Source organism: Chlorocebus sabaeus, chromosome 12 (genome assembly GCF_047675955.1).
Source record: "Chlorocebus sabaeus isolate Y175 chromosome 12, mChlSab1.0.hap1, whole genome shotgun sequence".
NCBI lineage: Eukaryota > Metazoa > Chordata > Mammalia > Primates > Cercopithecidae > Chlorocebus > Chlorocebus sabaeus.
Genome location: NC_132915.1, coordinates 104,593,039 through 104,610,109, shown reverse-complemented (window position 1 = coordinate 104,610,109; position 17,071 = coordinate 104,593,039). Strand labels below are relative to the sequence as shown.

Sequence of the window (17,071 nt, the reverse complement as noted above, 5' to 3'; positions counted from 1 at the left end):
CAGGGCTTATTCGCTGTCTCTCCTTGGCCTCTTCTTAGGTTTTCTCTGTGGCCAGAACAAGAAGGCCACTGGCCAGGGACCGTGCAGTCACACAGGGCCCCATGTTCAAATGAGCCCATGCTTGGACTCTAACGCTCTGCTGTCTTGAAATTCGACATCACTTTATTGTTGAGTTTGTGTTGAGTGAAGTCGGAGACAGTGGAACATGTTTGAAGCTTCGACTCAGGTGCAGTCCTGTCTCCTGCTACCTCCCCACCTCCCTGAGACAGGTTCTTGGTCCCCCCCGCTGCCCTGCCCCCTGGCACTCTGGTGCCCTGGCTCTGCCTGGCCTCTCCCTCCAATCCTTGGCAGGGACCTGGGCACAGGCATAGAGAGGGCTGAGCTCAGGCATCTGTGTGCAGCACCTTGCAGGGCACGGTGACAGCCGTCACTGCTGTGCATTGGCAGCACCACAGCCTGACTGGCAGCCAACCAGAGACCATGTCTAGACGTGGGGTGAACCTTTCACCTACCCCGATCTGGGTACTGAGGTCCTTGGGGACCACTCCTCTGCTGTAGGTTGAGGTGGGGGCCTGTGGGAAGGGGAAGTACCTCACCAGGACTCAGGACATCAGCCTGGTGGTTCGTGGGAAGGTTAATCCAGCAGCTGCCAGGCCCCAGGGAGAGAGAGCACACAGGGAGGCATAGCAGGGGTGGAGGGGGCTGGGAGGGTTGGCACCTTTGTGGCAGTCTCCCATAAGGAGAAGCACTCCCTTAACCACCTTAAACAGGGGGTCCTCTCCTCCCCCTAAAACCTTCCTGAGCCTGGCTTGTGTTTGTCTTTTCTGGCCAGTTCAAGGCACCCTCAGGGACAAGCCACAAGATATGAATTGTGCAATTTCAGCGATTCTGCACATGAATTAAATGCTCTGGTGTTTATATTTATAACTAGTATTACACAGCCAGGCAGAGTGGCTCATTCACGCCTGTAATCCCAGCACTTTGGGAGGCCGAGGTGGGCAGACCACTTGAGGTCAGAAGTTCAAAATCAGCCTGGCCAACATGGTGAAACCCTGTCTCTACTCAAAATACAAAAATTAGCCAGGTGTGGTGGCACACACTTGTAATCCCAGCTATTCAGGAGGCTGAGGCACGAGAATTGCTTGAACCCAGGAGGTGGAGGTTGCAGTGAGCCGAGATTGGCCACTGCACTCCAGCCTGAGTGACAGGGAGAGGATCCATCTTAAAATAAACAAACAAATAAATATAAATATAAATAAAACTGGTATTATGCAATATAAAGATGAATGGTAAAATTCATGCTAATTATTTATAATAATTACACCTTTCTAAGTACACCTTTCTGTACTTAGAATATTGAATAGAAAATTTAAAACGCCATGACAAGTTGAGAGATGGTGGAAGGAAGCATTCTATGGACACTTCGTGGCACTTTTTCCTGCTTTTTGAGCAAGGGACCCCGCATTTTCATGTTGTATCACACCCCACAGATCCTGTACCTGGCTTTGCCACTGGCATCCCCAGGATGGCATCTTCCTAGCTTAGCAGCCCTGGCACAGGGCATCTTCCCACCTGCTCTAACAGAGGGCATTGGGGATGATCCTCATTGGCACAGCCAGGTCACAAGCTCATCCCAGAGCCAAACACAGTGCACGGGAAGTCAGGGCCCCTGTGATTGGCCAGGTCTGGGCATGTGTGCACCCCTGAGTAGGGGGCTGACCAGCCCCACCTCAACCCCTTCTCATGGCTTCTCCATCGGGAAGAAGGTTTTGTTGCCAGAGGAAAGGGTGCTGCACAGCCACAGGCCGCCACTGTGCGTCTCCTACACATACCCCTCGTGCTTGGTGTAAAAAAACAAAAAATGTACATACCAGCTGGGGGAGAGAGAGCAATGTAGTTCCTCTCTTTTGGCTCATAGCTCCCAGTCTCCTTTGCTCTAAATGCCAGTGAGTCCCAGGGCTCAGGCCTTGGCCCCTTCCCCCTTTCTGCCACCTTCTCCTGGTCCCTTCAGTCCACTGACAACTCTCTCCAGCCAGGACCTCCACGCTGAATGTAAGTCAACGGTCCTACCATGTTTGGCCTCTACTCTTGGGATACTGACATCTAAGAACTCGTCTGTCTGGGCCTTTCAAACCCTGGAGAGACACCTACGACCCCTGCTTCTCCCCGCCATTGCCCCGTCCCAGTGAGTGGCACCACCATCCAGCAAGTTGTTCAGGCCAAAAACCAGGGCATCTTGACTCCTTTTTTGTTCACAAAGCCAAATCCAGTCCATCAGCAAATTCTCCTTCAGAAGAGATTCACAATCAGGCCAGACACTGCGGATCACGCCTGTAATTCCAGCACTTCGGGAGGCCAAGACAGGAGGATCACCTGAGGTCAGGAGTTCATGACCAGCCTGGCCAACATGGTGAAACCCCCCATCACTACTAACAAATACAAAAATTAGCCGGGCATGGTGGCACATGTCTGTAGTCTCAGCTCCTTGGGAGGCTGAGGCAGGAGAATCACTTGAACCCAGGAGGCAAAGGTTGCAGTGAGCCGAGATCACACCATTGCACTCCAGTCTGGTGACAGAGAGAGACTCCATCTCAAAAAAGAAGAAGAAGAAGAGCTTCACAATCTACCTGAGTACCACTGCTCTTGCTCTCCCAGCCCAGCCACACCACGTTTTGCCTGGACTAGCGCACCAACCTCCCTGCAGATCTCCCTGGTCTTCCTGTGTTTGCGCTTGCCCTCCTACCTGCCATTCTCCTCCTCTCCACTCCTGTACACACGAACATGTTGAAGTCAAATCATGGCTCTCCCCATCTCAAACCTTCCCAGTAGTGTAAATGTGTAAAACCAGCTGGTGGGTGGAGCTCACTTGTAAAATCTGCCAATTCCTGTGGTGTAAACACTCCCATTTTTGCCAATTCCTAGTTACCAACGTGCCAACATGGAGAGGGAGAGGAATGTGCACAGTCAGCTCTCGCAAGCCAGTGTGAGCACACCACTGCCCTTACTCCACTCAGAACAAAACACAGGCCAGGCGCAGCAGCTCATGCCTGTCATCCCAGCACTTTGGGAGGCGAAGGCGAGAGGATCACTTGATCCCAGGAGTTTGAGACCAGCCTGGGCAACATAGGGATACCCTGTCTCTACAAAAAATAAAAGCCTAGCTGGGTGTGGTGGTGCATGCCTGTAGTCCCAGCTGCTTAGGAGGCTGAAGTAGGAGGATCACTTAGACCTGGGAGGTCAAGGTTGCAGTAAGCCATGATTGCACTACTGCACTCCAGCCTGGGAGACAGAGTGAGACCCTGTCTCAAAAAAAAAAAAAAAAAAAAAAAAAAGAGAGAGAGAGACAGAGATAAGGAGGGAGGGAGAGCAGGCACGAAGGTAGAGAGGGAAGGAAGGAAACAAAATAAGGAAAGGAAAGAAGAGAAGGGGAGGGGAGGGAAGGGGAGGGGAGGGGAGGGGAGGGGAAGGGAGAAGAAAGGAAGGAAGGGAGGGAGAAAAGGAGAGAAAGCAGGAAGGGCAAGCAAGGCAAACACAGAGTCCTTACTATGGCCTGCAAGGCCCTGCTAAGACAGCCCGCTGCCTCTCCACTCATCGCCACCCCTCCCCATCACTCAATGCCTTCAGCCTCCTCCTTGCTGTTCCCCAAGTGTCAAAGCTGTTCCTACCTCAGGGCCTTGGTACTTGCTGTTCTCTCTGCCGAGAATGTTCTCTCAGCTCCTTTCAGGGTAATCTCTGTCATGAACTGAGGTCCCTGTTCAAATGCCACCTTCACTACCCCCTTCGAAATAATATTTCTCTATCACAATTACTCTTATTTTTTTCATAGACTTTATCGCTGCCCAGTATTTTGCTGTATATTTATTTGTCTATCATCCTCACTAGAAGCAAATTTTACAAGGGCAGGAAATTCACTAGTTCACCCCTCTGTCCCCAGCACCTGGACAGAATGGCGCATGGAAGGAACCCACTTCTGGCCGGCCACAGTGGCTCACTGTGCTTGTAATCCTAGCACTTTGAGAGGCCAAGGTGGGCGGATTACCTGAGGTCAGGAGTTCGAGACCAGCCTGGCCAATATGGTGAAATCTTGTCTCTACTAAAAATATAAAAATTAGCTGGGCATGGTGGTGCGTGCCTGTAATCCCAGCTACTTGGGAGGCTAGGGTGGGCGGATCACTTGAACTCAGAAGGTGGAGGCTGCAGTGAGCCAAGATTGCACCACTGCACTCCAGCCTGGGTGACAGAGCCAGACTCCATCTAAAAACAACAACAACAACAACAACCACAACAAAACCACTTATGTGGGTCAGGCAGGCACTGAGAACATAGCTGTGAATGAGCCCTGGCTCTGTCACTGAAGCAGAAGAGGTTCCAGAGGAAGGCAAGGAGGCCAGCAAAGGGGGCTCGACTGCTCCTTGGGTGCCAAGACAAGCACTGGGACCTTTATCCTGGCAAGGCAGGTGTTATCACTAGTTGTTTGTTGTTGTTTTGTTTGTTTGAGACAGAATCTCCCTCTGTTGCCCAGGTAGGAGTGCAGTGGCATGATCTCGGCTCACTGCAACCTCCGCCTCCTGGGTTCAAGTGATTCTCCCGCCTCAACCTCCCGAGTAGCTGGGATTACAGGCGCCCACCACCACACTCAGCTAATTTTTTGTATTTTTCGTAGAGACAGGATTTCACCATGTTGGCCAGGCTGGTCTTGAACTATTAACCTCAGGTGATCTGCCCACCTCAGCCTTCCAAAGTGCTGGCATTACAAGCATGAGTCACCCCACCCGGCCGGCATCATTAGTTTATCAAAAGCAGCGTGGCTCCCACGTAGCCTCTCCCTTGCTGCTCTGCCTCTCCAACCTTGGGAAGGTCCCACAGACTTCACCTGCCTGAGGCCAAGTCCATGAGTCTGCCTGTCTCCACCAAGCGTGCTGCCCAAGCTTGGGAGTGAGCTGCAGAAGCACAAACCCTCAGAGTTTGGGACACTAGGAAGCTGCCCTGCCCGCAGGGCCCTCCATGGGACCCCCAGAGCTCCTGCATTGGAGTGAGGGGAGAGCAACATCGGAGCCGAGGCCCTGGCCAGCACCTGTTGTTCAGCTTCTTCTAGGATAAGGCCAGGGACAGAGGACTTACTTTTTTATTCATCCATTCATTCATTCATTGTTCAGCAAGTAGTAACTGGGCATCTACCTACTCTGGGCCAGCCCCTGCTCCGGGTGCTGGGAGCTCAGTGGTGGCCACAGTAAGCCTGTGCCCTCCCTCACTGGGCTTACCACCCACTGAGAGGGAGCTGATCACTAAGTAAACAAGTTCATAGATAATAAAACTTGAGATAAAAATGGGCTCAGGAAGGCAACTAGAACAGAGGGCGGATGGAGGCTCAGTCAGGAGCAACATATAGAAAGCTGGGGCGCCTCTTTCGGGAGGTGGCATCTGAACTGGGCCCTGAACAACCAGAGGGTGCCTCTGCTCAGCCTGGGGCTCAGGCAGTGCAAGCCAAGGAAACAGCAGGTGCTAAGGCCCAGGGGCAGCAACAAGGTTGACATTCTGGAGGACCAGGTTGGGCGCGGTGGCTCACACCTGTAATCCCAGCACTTTGAGACGCCAAGGAAGGAGGATCATGAGGTCAGTAGATCGAGACCATCCTGACTAACACAATGAAATCCCATCTCTACTTAAAAAAATACAAAACACTGGCTGGGCATGGTGGCGGGAACCTGTAGTCCCAGCTACTCCGGAGGCTGAGGCAGGAGAATGGCATGAACCCGGAAGGCAGAGCTTGCAGTGAGCGGAGATCGTGCCACTGCACTGCAGCCTGGGCGACAGAGCAAGACTCCATCTCAAAAGAAAAAAAGACATTCTGGAGGACCAGAGAGAGGGCAGCATGACTGAAGTACGGGGGTGGGCGAGTCGGGGGGGCACAGTGGCTCATCACCTCGTGGGGTCCTCTGTGCACAGTCAGGAGCCACCCTTCAAGCAGGGATCTGATGGGGGTCACCTTCAAGTACCTCAGAGTAGAGCCCAGGGACATTGGCAGAGTGGAGTCAGGAGAGCAGAGAGGAGATGCTGCTGGTCAGCGCTCCTGGGAGAGCCAACCGTGCTCCCTGACTGCGGTGCAGATTTGGGTTACAATTTGGAGGGAGACCCGACAGGACCTGCTCATGGGCTGGATTTGGGAGGTGGAGGAAAAGAAAGGAATTCAGAATAACACCTGGACCAGGTGTGGTAGCTCACACCTGTAATAATCCCAGCACTTTGGGAGACCGAGGCACGAGGATCACTTGTGCTCAGGAGTTTGAGACCCGCTTGGGCCACGTTGGGAGACCCTGACTCTACAAAGTTTTTAAAATTTAGCTGGGCATAATGGTGCACATCTGTAGTCCCAGGTGTGGACCCAGGAGGGTAAACTCTCAAGCGATAGAGGGTAAACGAGGCCAAGGCAGCAGTGAGCTATGATCGTGCCACTGCACCAGCCTGGACGACAGAGCAAGACCTTGTCTCAAAAAATAAAAACAAAAAAGATAACACCTGGGCCAAGCACGGTGACTCACTCCTATAATCCCAGCACTTTGGGAGGCTGAAGCGGGTGGATCACTTGAGGCCAGGAGTTGGACACCAGCCTGGCCAACATGGTGAAACCCCGTCTCTACTAAAAATACAAACTTAGCCAGGCATGGTGGTGTGTGCCTGTAATCCCAGCTACTCGGGAGGCTGAGCCAGGAGAATCACTTGAACCTGGGAGGCAGAGGTCACTTCAGTGAGCTGAAATCAAGCCACTGCACTCCAGCCTGGGTGACAGAGCAAGATCCTGTCTCAAAAAAATAAAAAGGAGGACACCTGGATTTGGGGCCTGATGGCTGTCCGCGGAGACAGACTGCCCTGGGGAAAACGAGGAGCCACATGGCCATAGCCAATCTTTCCCTTGCCCGGCTCTGGGTGCCCCACCATGCTGGCCCTTGTAGGACCTGGTGTCAGACAAACCTGGGCACCACCCTGAACTCACTAGGACAAGCTGGAGGCCCTGTGACACCACTAAAATCTGAGCCCCACCACCAAAAGCCCTTGACTGCGAATGTGATGCCGACTTCTCGGCTCACTGTGGGGACTCCACGAGGTGACACATAAAGCACAATCTGCACAAGAGGCATGCTATCAGCCAGGGGGTCATTGCTGTCCTTGCTGTCCTGCCTCTTTGTCACCTTTGTGCAAACCAGCCCTGCCTCCAAAAAGAAAACTGGGCCCTTGGAAGAGGTGCCTTTCACACAGGACCAGGGTCTGGGGTCAGTCCTGGAGAGATGGGCACAGGAGCAGAAGAAAGAGGAGGGGGAGGGGGAGGGGGTAGAGTGGAGTGGAGGAGGGCTCTCAGGCCACCACAGTGGGGACAGGCAGCACATGGCAGCCCATGCCACCCAAGGCCTCAGGTCAGGTCCCATGGAGAGGCTGCAGGAGCATGAGCTTTGGCGGGAAAGAGACCCCAGACCCTTCTGTGAAATGAGGACGTCACTGCCCATTGTGAGGATGAGGCAAGAAAAGCTTCCAAGCACTAAGCTCAGGGCCAGACACACAGGCTGTGTGCAGGAGCCCCCAACTCCAAGCTCTCTACGGGAACCCCCAGAGGTCAGGGGACAGGCAGCTGCTGGGGCCTGGAGCAGGAGTGGCAACTGAGACATGGGGACCAGGAACTTGCATGGAGTACGGCAGGAGCCACTCCTGAAGGACTGGCCAGGCGAGCACAGTCCGGGCAGAAGCCAGGCCTGGGATCCATAGCCAGCAAGGGAACGACTGCCCAGCTCCAGACACCCAGCCCACCTCCCAGCCTTGCTGCTGGAGCCTTCATCCTGCCTTCAAGGAAGCCTCTCCACCCTGTCCACGACATTCCCACAGCTCCCCACACACCCCCACTGTGTCCTCCTTAAACCTCCGTGAGGGACAGAACCACATCTGCCTCCTCCATGGTCCTCGGGGTCTCCTTGGAGCCTGGCAGAGCAAGTGCTCAGTAAACATTCATGGGACAGATTCACAGCCATTATTGGGCTCAGTGGGTAGAAATGTCCACACTGAGCCAGGCACAGTGGCTCGTGCCTGTAATCCCAGCACTTTGGGAGGCCAAGGTGGGTGGATCACCTGAGGTCAGGAATTCCAGACCAGCCTGGTCAACATGGTAAAACCCCGTCTCTACTAAAAATACAAAATTAGCCGGGCGTGGTGGTGCGCACCAGTAATACTGGCTACTACTTGGGAGGCAAAGGCAGAATTGATTGAACCCGGGAGGCGGGGGTTGCAGTGAGCAGAGATGGTGCCACTACACTCTACCCTGGATGACAGAGCAAGACTCTTGTCTCAAGGGGGAAAAAAAAAAAAGAAAGAAAGAAATGTCCACGCTGGAGCCCGATGGCCCGGGTCTGAAACCCACTTACCACCAAGGAATTCCTCCCCGTAGCTTGGTTGCCACATACCCACCTCGCAGGGTGACCTGCGGAGATTCAATGAGACGGTGCTGGCAGAGCCCTGGGCTGTGTCCATTCAGTGGCTGGTACGTCCACCCCGTAAGGCCATGTTTACTTACCTTGTTTATACATAAGGAAACTGAGGCTCAGATGGGGTTCAGTTATGGCTCAAGGTCACACATCGAGAAATGCAAGAGCCACACCAGAGCCCATGTGCACCTCGGTCACCACACTCCCCACCCCTTGCAGAGGGTAGGAGCTAGCTCTAGAGGGTGTGTGCAGTCTGCCAGCCCAGAGAGGGCCAAGCCCAATCTCCCCAAGCAGAGGTGGGAAGCAGGAGCAGGCTGGTACGTCCGCAGCCCACCTGCCTTATCGTCTTGCCTGGGGCTGGGTCCAGTTACCATGATGAGGCGCTGCACTTGGCCTGCCTTTGCAGCGTTCCTTTTGAAAAGCCCCAACTTTGTCTCTGGCAAATAATGAGGGTCAAGGAATCTGTCCAGGCTCAGACTGGGAGATCTTGCTACATGCCAGCAAAGGCCCAGCCTTGGGGCCAGAACTGGGGATACAGCCAGCTGCCCTGCCAGGAGGGGGAGCCTCCCAGAGCCCCAGCCACATGCCAGCCACTGCGGAGTACCTCTCATCGCCACAGCTCTGAGCATCCTCACAGGTCCATCTACTCCTGGGTGTTGTCCCAGGTGTCCCTTGATGTCACCTGCTCAGGGGAGGATGGGGGATGAAGCTGGACCCATCAGGGGCTCTGCCTCTTCACTGGGATTCAGGAAAATACTCCCAGCAGCAGCACAAGCACTGAGAGAAACTGAACCATTCGTCCCTTGGTTTATAACCACCAAACCCCCCATCCAGCGCCCAGGCAGGAGAAAGAGCACCTCAACTTTGGGACTGAATTCTGGATCCTACCCACGTGTGCTGGGGTCCTGAGAACAGAGGCTGGGTCCCAGAGGTCACCAGGGAGGCTGCAGATGCCTGCCAGGGAACTGCTGGCCACCTCAACTCTCCCCAGTCTAAAGGCCCCCTGAGGAATCGGGATCCAAGCTGCCTCCTCTCCCTGGGTCCAGCTCACATGAACTCTCAAACACTATTTCCTCAACAGCTCTCACTCCCTGAATCCCCAAGCCGTAACTGCTCACTCCCTCTCAGGGGGTCTCTGGGCCAAAAAGCACCTACCAAGAACTCACCTCCCCTTCTTTATTCCAACAGATCTGAGCAAGGCCCCTCTTCTTCCTCTCCCTCCTGACTGGAAGGACAGCCCCCCTCCTCTCTGCTGAAGATGCACCATCCTCCAGTGCTTGTTAGGGGCGAAATCTTTTTATTCAGTTTCCTTTTTTTTTTTTTCTTATTACAAAAGTACTATGTGGATATGGTAGGAAGATTTAAAAACCAAATATGAAAAACATAAAGCAAGGTGAAAACTGACCAGCCACTACTTTTTCTTTTGTGGTTCAGTAATGTTGGGCATTTTCTTTTTTTGAGATGGAGTCTTGCTTTGTCGCCCAGGCTGGAGTACGTAGTGTAATCTCAGCTCACTGCAACCTCCGCCTCCCAGATTCAACTGCTTCTCTTGCCTCAGCCTTCCAAGTAGCTGGGACTACAGGCGTGCACCACCATACCCGGCTAATTTTTTGTATTTTAGTAGAGACAGGGTTTCACCATGTTGGCCAGGATGGTCTCAATCTCCTGACCTCGTGATCCGCCCGCCTCGGCCTCCCAAAGGGCTGGGATCACAGGCATGAGCTACCACAACCAACCATGTTGGCATTTTCATAACTATCTTGGAAGCAGGAAAAGCATTAAGAATTTTCCAAAAACCCTCATATCCCCACCACCCAGAGATAAGCCCATGACTACCTGGGCCTGTGTTCATGTAGATGGACAGACAGACAGAGAGACAGATCAAGAATGCAGATTTCTGCTTTTTTACAAAAAAGCATTGTCCTTCACCTACAGTCTTTGCAGCTGCCTTCCCCACTAATAACAGATTATCCACACGAATAAATGGATAATCGCATCATCTGACAGTCCATAGTATGACTGCTCCTCCAGCCCCTAACAATCCCCAACTGCTGAACACATAGGGTGCTTCCCAGGTTCTGCTAGACTAAGTCCAGGAGGGAAAATGCTCCAGGAGGGACAGTGCTGCCCGTCTTGTTCACCACAGCGCCCCAACACTTGTCCCCAGACTAGAGCAGAGAGGGCTCCAGCAGTGTCTACTGAGTGAATGAAAGCCAGCCAGCCTCTGGGCTCAACCCTGACCTGGGCCTCTCTGGTCCTCTCCCCAGTTCCCTTCCTCCGCCCTCGGCCTGCAGTGGCACTCAGGTACCCCAGGCCCTCCCATGCCCACCTGCCTTCTTCCTCCCCACTGTGCCAACCTCACCCTTTCTCTCCAGCCCACTGTTCCTCCGCTTGGCTCCACAGCACTTAGAACTGCCCTCTTACAGGCCCCATACCCACCTCCAGTGCTGGCTGCCTGGCACCAGGGCAACAGCGGCCAGTCTCCCTGCCCGCTCTGCTCACGTGCCCCAGCTTCCTCTCACTACAGATTCTCCAGGGTCGACCTGCCCCCTCCTGTGTCTCTATCATGCTCTTGCACGAGGACCCCCGCCACTATCACAGCCATTTCACAGATATGTACCGAGTGCCTGTAGGACCCTCCTAGGGCTAGCAGGAAATAAGACAGATGAGGTCTCTGGCCTCACAGGAGCAGCAAAGCTAGGTGCTGAGTGCAAGGTGGTGGGCCTTAGCCTGCCTCACATGATTCTCCATCAGCCCCCACCAAGGAACCCCAAGGAAAGAGAAGCTATGTCTGCAGAGCAGACAGCCCCCTACCACCCCAAATTCCAACCAGGTGGCTGCCCCTCCCCAACAAAGACCCTGGCGTCCCTACAGCAGGGGTATGGCTGAGTGCTGGGTGGGGTGGGGACACCCAGGCAAGCAGGCCCAGGACACCAGCCCCAGTCTAGGGGGCCAGGGGAGGCCTCTCAGAGGGAGCAAAGCCTCAGCTGAGCCCCAAAGAAAGATCAGGGTCTCCCCAGTGGGGTAAAGGGTTCTTCGAACATGGCCAAACTGATGAGCGGCTCCAGGAGTGTGAGGAAGAGAGGCAGCCAGGGTGGCTGGACCTTGACAGCAAGGGTGTGGGCAAGGGCCTGAGGCTGGAGAACAAGCAGGGCGCAGCAGAGGATTCTGGGAATCCCTTTGGGCCCAGATTCCACACTCCACCTGGGGGCCTGGCAGCCCTGCCAGCCTCCCAGTCAGCCCATGCAACATGTCTACCAGAGCTCCTCAAACTCTGCACCCTTGGCTGAGCTACCTTCCCCGGAGTCCTCTTCTCAGGCACGTGCCTAGGGTCACCGAGAACTACTCACTCTTCCTCAGCACCAGCTCCTACCTCCACCCTCTGCTTCCCAGCCCAGGGCCAATCTCTGTGCTGCTCGGAGCCTTCAACATCTCTTATCTGTGCCAAGGCTCCAGTCCCATCACCAGCATCCAGCCAACTGCCCACAAGTTTCCTAAATCCCAATCCTCGCCTCACACACACCACAGAGGCACCAGTTAAATACCTCCCCAGCGCCCCACCGAACCGCTGATTCCTGCTTCCGGGTGCCTGCTGTGTGCCAGACTCTGCTGGGCACTGGGATACAGCAGTGGGCAAGACAGACAGTCCCTGCCCTCCTGCAGCTCACCTTCTAGCAGGGAAGACGAACCTTAAGCAATGCATTTTGTAGAGAATTAAATGCAGCTAGGCAAGTGTCAAGGCTATGTGTGGAGTGCTACGGGCATCCATGGCAGGGGTCTTGGACCCCGAGCTAGCGCTAAAGCCCTCTGCAAGTCAGCCCCCACCTGCTGTTGCAGCTGTGTCCCCTGCCAGCCACCTCTTCACATCTCTGTGCACAATGGCCCTGCTAGCACGTCCTTGGTCTGTGCCCATCACCCAGGTGAGAGGATGCCCACACGCCACCTCCTCCACAGAGTATTCCAGAGCTTACCTGAAGTCCACCCAGCCGCATCACCTTCCACCCTCCTTTGCAACTAGTTCTCCATCTCTCTGTTTCCCCAGTAAGCTGGAAGTTTCTTGAAGGCAGATTCTTACCTTTTTCTCATCTCCATATTCCTCCAATACCTCATACATATATAACACATGCTTAATGCTTGTGGGATTCAAGAAAAACATATCACCTGACTTAGGCCCAAATCTTGGGCACACCAAACCCTGAGCTTTGTTCTCCTTCCAACCCCAACCTCTGCCAGAGATTTTTCTCCCAGGAAGGCTTCTTCCTCTCACCTCCCATGAGCAACGAAGCGGCCTCTGCCCTGGCGAATCAAAAAGGAGCACAGGCGGCTGAGTTCAGCTTGTCCTCTGGAGCTCCTGTGGCCCAGGATGCTGGGAAATGACACCCGCCCTCCAGCTCTGCAGCCCCCCCACACTCAGAGGGCTTCCTTCGGACACGCTGAGCTGCTGGAGTGCCAGCAGCAGGCCAACCTTCACCGAGCTCAGCATGGGCTGCAGGTGCGTGTGCCCCCACGGCCCATCTCCCAGGGCCTGAGTGGACTCCCGCCCTGCCCGGAAGCCCACACCCACGTCCTCAGTGTGCTCTCACTGCCCCTTGTGCCTTACATTTCCCAGCCGCCTGCCCCATGAAGGCCCCCAGTATACCTTCTCAGAACCTCGCTTCCTTCAGCCTCCCGCTCTCCTGGACCTTCCCAGCACACAGCAGGACGCAGCCCCTTGCTGGCCTGACCAAAGCCCACCTTCAAGGCAGTCCCTTGGCCGCCACCCCCGCCCACTCTCCCGTCCCCGCTTCCGCCACAGTGAAACTCAGAAGAGAAGCAAGCGATGTCTCGCCAGTGTCCACCTCAGGCAGCAGACCATCCCTCCACATCTTCCTCCTATGCTGGGGGCCTGTGCCACGCCAAGCAGACCTCACAGGGTGCTGCCCATGTTCTCATACCTGCTCACCCCTCCACTACCCCACGGAAGCCCACCCAGGGCCAATGCTCCTTGTATTTGAAGCTTAGGGTCCCCTGCCCACACCCCACCCTCCTCCTCTGTGCAGAAGCCGGCCCTCTCCTCTCTCTTATCTGCATGTTCCACCCATTTGGCACTATGCCTCGTCACCATGCCCACCACCTCCATCCTCTTCAGAAGCCCACCCCAGCGCCCTCCTCAGCACCTCCTCTTAGAAGCTAACAGGCAGTTCCATGCCCCCACAGCAATTCCTATCCCTCAGGGGCCCCCACCCCAGGAAATGGCACCCAGCCACATAAGTCAATAATTGGGGTTCTTGGCTGCTCAGCTCCCTGTCGTAACTCCCTTCCTGTTAGCGATACCAAATGCAGCCTAAATTGGACCACTTCCCACCACCCTACTCTGAACCCTCACCCAGGCCACCACCATCCCTGTGCCCAATCACAGCTACAGCCTCCCAAATGGTCCTGTCTCCCCTTCTCCCCAACAAAACCCTCCAGCACCTTCCCACAGAACATTGTCCAAACTCAGCAGAGCCCGCAAGGCCCCGGCCTAAAAGTCTGGCCCCTCCACCCAACCCTAGCCCTCTGGGCCCGGGCCTGAGCTCTCTGCAGCGGCTCTTTCTTGTCCTCGGGGTATCAGCTCACAGGACCTTCTAGGCAAGTAACCCCCTGCTCCGCCCCCATCAATGCCTTCTGTAATTTTCTAAGGTTATTTTCTCCATAATCCACCCACTACCTAACACTGTCATATTTGGATGCACTGCAGTCTTGAGGAACATGCAGCCACTATTTGTGAAATGAAAGAATCCTCAAGACCAACAATAGGAACGTCATTAAGCCCATTTTTCAGATCAGGAAGCCAAGGCTCAGAGAGATGAAGTCAACCATCAGGGCCCTCCTACTCCTGGTGAGTAAGGAGCAGCTGCTCGGTTTGAACTCAGGTGTGCCTGACTCCAGACAGGGCTGCTGGTCACCAGGCTCCAAGGCGGCGCAAGGTGTTGAGGGGCTGAAGCTTTCCAGTCCGTGCAAGGCCTCTATGGGCAAGAGAAAGGTAAAGGACCCTTGTTCTCTGAGCAAGAGTGTCTTAAGGAAGTCTGGGGCACAGCAGCCTAAGACCCCCAACTCCAGCCCAGCAGGGACAGAAGGGGCAGAGAAGGGAGAAGAGGGCCACCCCCTCATAAACCACAGGTGCATGTTCCACTGTCAAAGCCCATCCAAAGGCTCCCTGGCCAGCTTGGGGCTAAGCCGGGAGTCCAGAGGGGCCCCTTCACCAAGCAAAGCTGCAGCAAACACCGCTGCAGCAAACACCCAGGATATGCTATGTGCCAGGCCCTAACCTGAGGACTTCACATCTGCTGTCCACTCCTGGCGGTCACCCTGTGACTGTCCTCATTTTGTGAATGAGGAAGCTGGGGCTCAGAGGCTTCAGTAACTTACAACCTTGCAGCTGGGGCTGCAGACAGCTGGGATTTAAACCCAGGAAAGGTTCAACCCAAACTGAAACAGCTCAAGTCTCAGACACTGTGGTCTGAGGGAAGGGGACCTGATGGAGGTCAGTCATGCAGAGATGGGCTAAACATGTGACATGAAAAGACATACCTCACACAGGTGACAGGTGCAAAACAGAGGCTTTAATCCGAACAGCAATGAGGGTGCAAGGGGTTGGGAGCCCAAAGGGGGAAGGGGGAGCCAGGAAGGGGTATCTAGCCCTGGGAGAGAGGTGGGCGCTGGGCCTCGTCTGAGAAACTGTCACTGACCTTTGGGACTCCTGACCCAGCCTCTGCCCAGATCATCACCGGATTCCAGGCTGAGCCCCTGTGTTGTGCTTCTCAGTGCTCCCCCTTCCCGAAGGGTGTGTGGACCCAGACACAGGAGGGGGCAGTGGAGAAGGGCAGGCCTGGGGGATGAGCCTGTAAGAGGCAGGCCCAGGAACAGCCCTAGGAGAAACCTCAATTGGTGGCCCTCAATGGACCTGCCCAGCCCCCTCTGGGCCCATCCTCAGAGCTAAAGCCGGGGCTTGGGAGGCAGTCACTTACTTCACCCTATAAAGGCAATGGACAGTTCAGGGAGGTGGGAGGACAAGGCGTGGAACCGCCACCTTCTGGGCCCACCCACCACCCAGGGGAACAGAGAAGCAGGGCCCACGGTCCCAGGGTGAAACTCGCAGCAGCGCAAAGGTAGCAGAAGCAGCCGGGCCTAAGACTGTCAAAAGGAATCCAGGCTCTCCAGATACAATGGGCCCCAAGCCCCTTCCTGAGTTTCTGCCACCCCCCTCCCTGCCAGGGAAGGTTCTGGAAAGACGTGCCTCACCCCATCAGCTGGGCCCTCCCAGGAGCCCAGCACCTACCCAAAGGGCAGCTTCCATTGGCTATGCTACCCTTGGGGAGCGGGAGAGATGTGGCTACAGCCAGGAAACCCAGCAAAATCAAGGACTAGAGAACAGAAGAGCCAGGAGGAGGTGTGGACACAGGGGGCCTCAGGCCCAGGGGGCAGGGTGAAAAGGAGCCTGGGAGGGGCACCAGCCAGGACAGCTAAGGCCTCTCCACCAACCCACCCCACCCCACCCCACCCCACCCCAGCCCATGGCTGGCAGCCAGCCTCAGCTTCCAGCCCTAGCATAGATGGCCACCCCAGCACGGCCTGGGAAACTGACCTGCCCCTGCAAGGAGCAGCTCCAACACTTAGAAAGGCATTGACTCCGGGAAAGGAAAAGCAATAGAAGCAGCAGGGTATCTCCCCTCCCCTCCCTGCAGTGCTGCAGAACAGCCCCTGCTCTCAAAACCAGACTGGACAGGAGCAAAGGGAGAAGAGGCCAGGAAGAGGAAAGGGTGGCCGAGTGTCCGGGCCCCAGACCCTCTATTCTGGCCAGTCCAGCACAGGGAAGCTCAGGAAACCGGCTACACTTTGGTCACTTCTCCCAACTTGGGCCCTGAAGCCTTATGCTCCGAGCCCCATCAAGCCCGTCTCACCACCCCACCCCAGTAAACAGCCTCTCATCAAACGGGACGAACAGAGGGAGGGGATGGGGAGGGGCCACTGCAGGGGTGGGGAAGGCAGGCACAGGAACTGTGGCCTGGGTGGCTCTTCGGCTCAGCCCCTCCTAGCCCGACGTGACAGGATGGATGGGCAGCAGGCTCCCGAACTTGAAGTGCTGGATCACAGGGAACTTCTCCAGGCACTGTGAGGAAGGAGCAGGTGAGCAGAGTGGTGAGGGCCACACCACACCCCTGCCGGGACCCCAACAACCGCAGCAGCTCCCAGGTGTCCATCCCAGGTCCAGGAAGTGGCCCCACTCCTTCTACCCCAAAATACCCACTCCACAACAATGAGACCCACGAGGGAGAGAGAGAAAAGGCAGCCCAAACCTACAAGGTAGAAACCGAGAAGAGGCAGCCAAGTGACATCACTTGGCCGAGAGAGGGAAGTTGGGAACCTGAGGTGAAAAGAACCCTCCTGATCACTGGGGACCCCCCCAGCCCAGGTCCCGGTTCTAGAGAAGAAACATGGGGACATTTGAACACAAGCCTAAGAGGCTGAGGCCAGGCCCCAGAGCCTGTTTTCTCCAGTTTTCAGTTCTCTGGACTGAAAAAGGCATCTTGGCACTTCAGAGTGAGACAATAAGAAGCAGCTGACATTGAGTTCCCCCCACTCCT

At 55.3% G+C, this 17,071-nt stretch overlaps 1 protein-coding gene across 3 annotated transcripts in view; it reads right to left on the bottom strand.

Moving 5' to 3' along the window:
* Positions 1-15,029: 15,029 nt before the first annotated feature.
* The window catches only part of PTPA (protein phosphatase 2 phosphatase activator), a 39,485-nt gene continuing 37,443 nt past the window's right edge, over positions 15,030-17,071 (bottom strand). For all 3 annotated transcript variants that reach the window (XM_008005985.3, XM_008005984.3, XM_008005987.3), the window contains one exon: positions 15,030-16,596. In XM_008005985.3, coding sequence (XP_008004176.1) covers positions 16,519-16,596 — 78 coding nt within the window. In that variant the 3' untranslated portion in view covers positions 15,030-16,518. The remainder of the gene's footprint in view (positions 16,597-17,071) is intronic.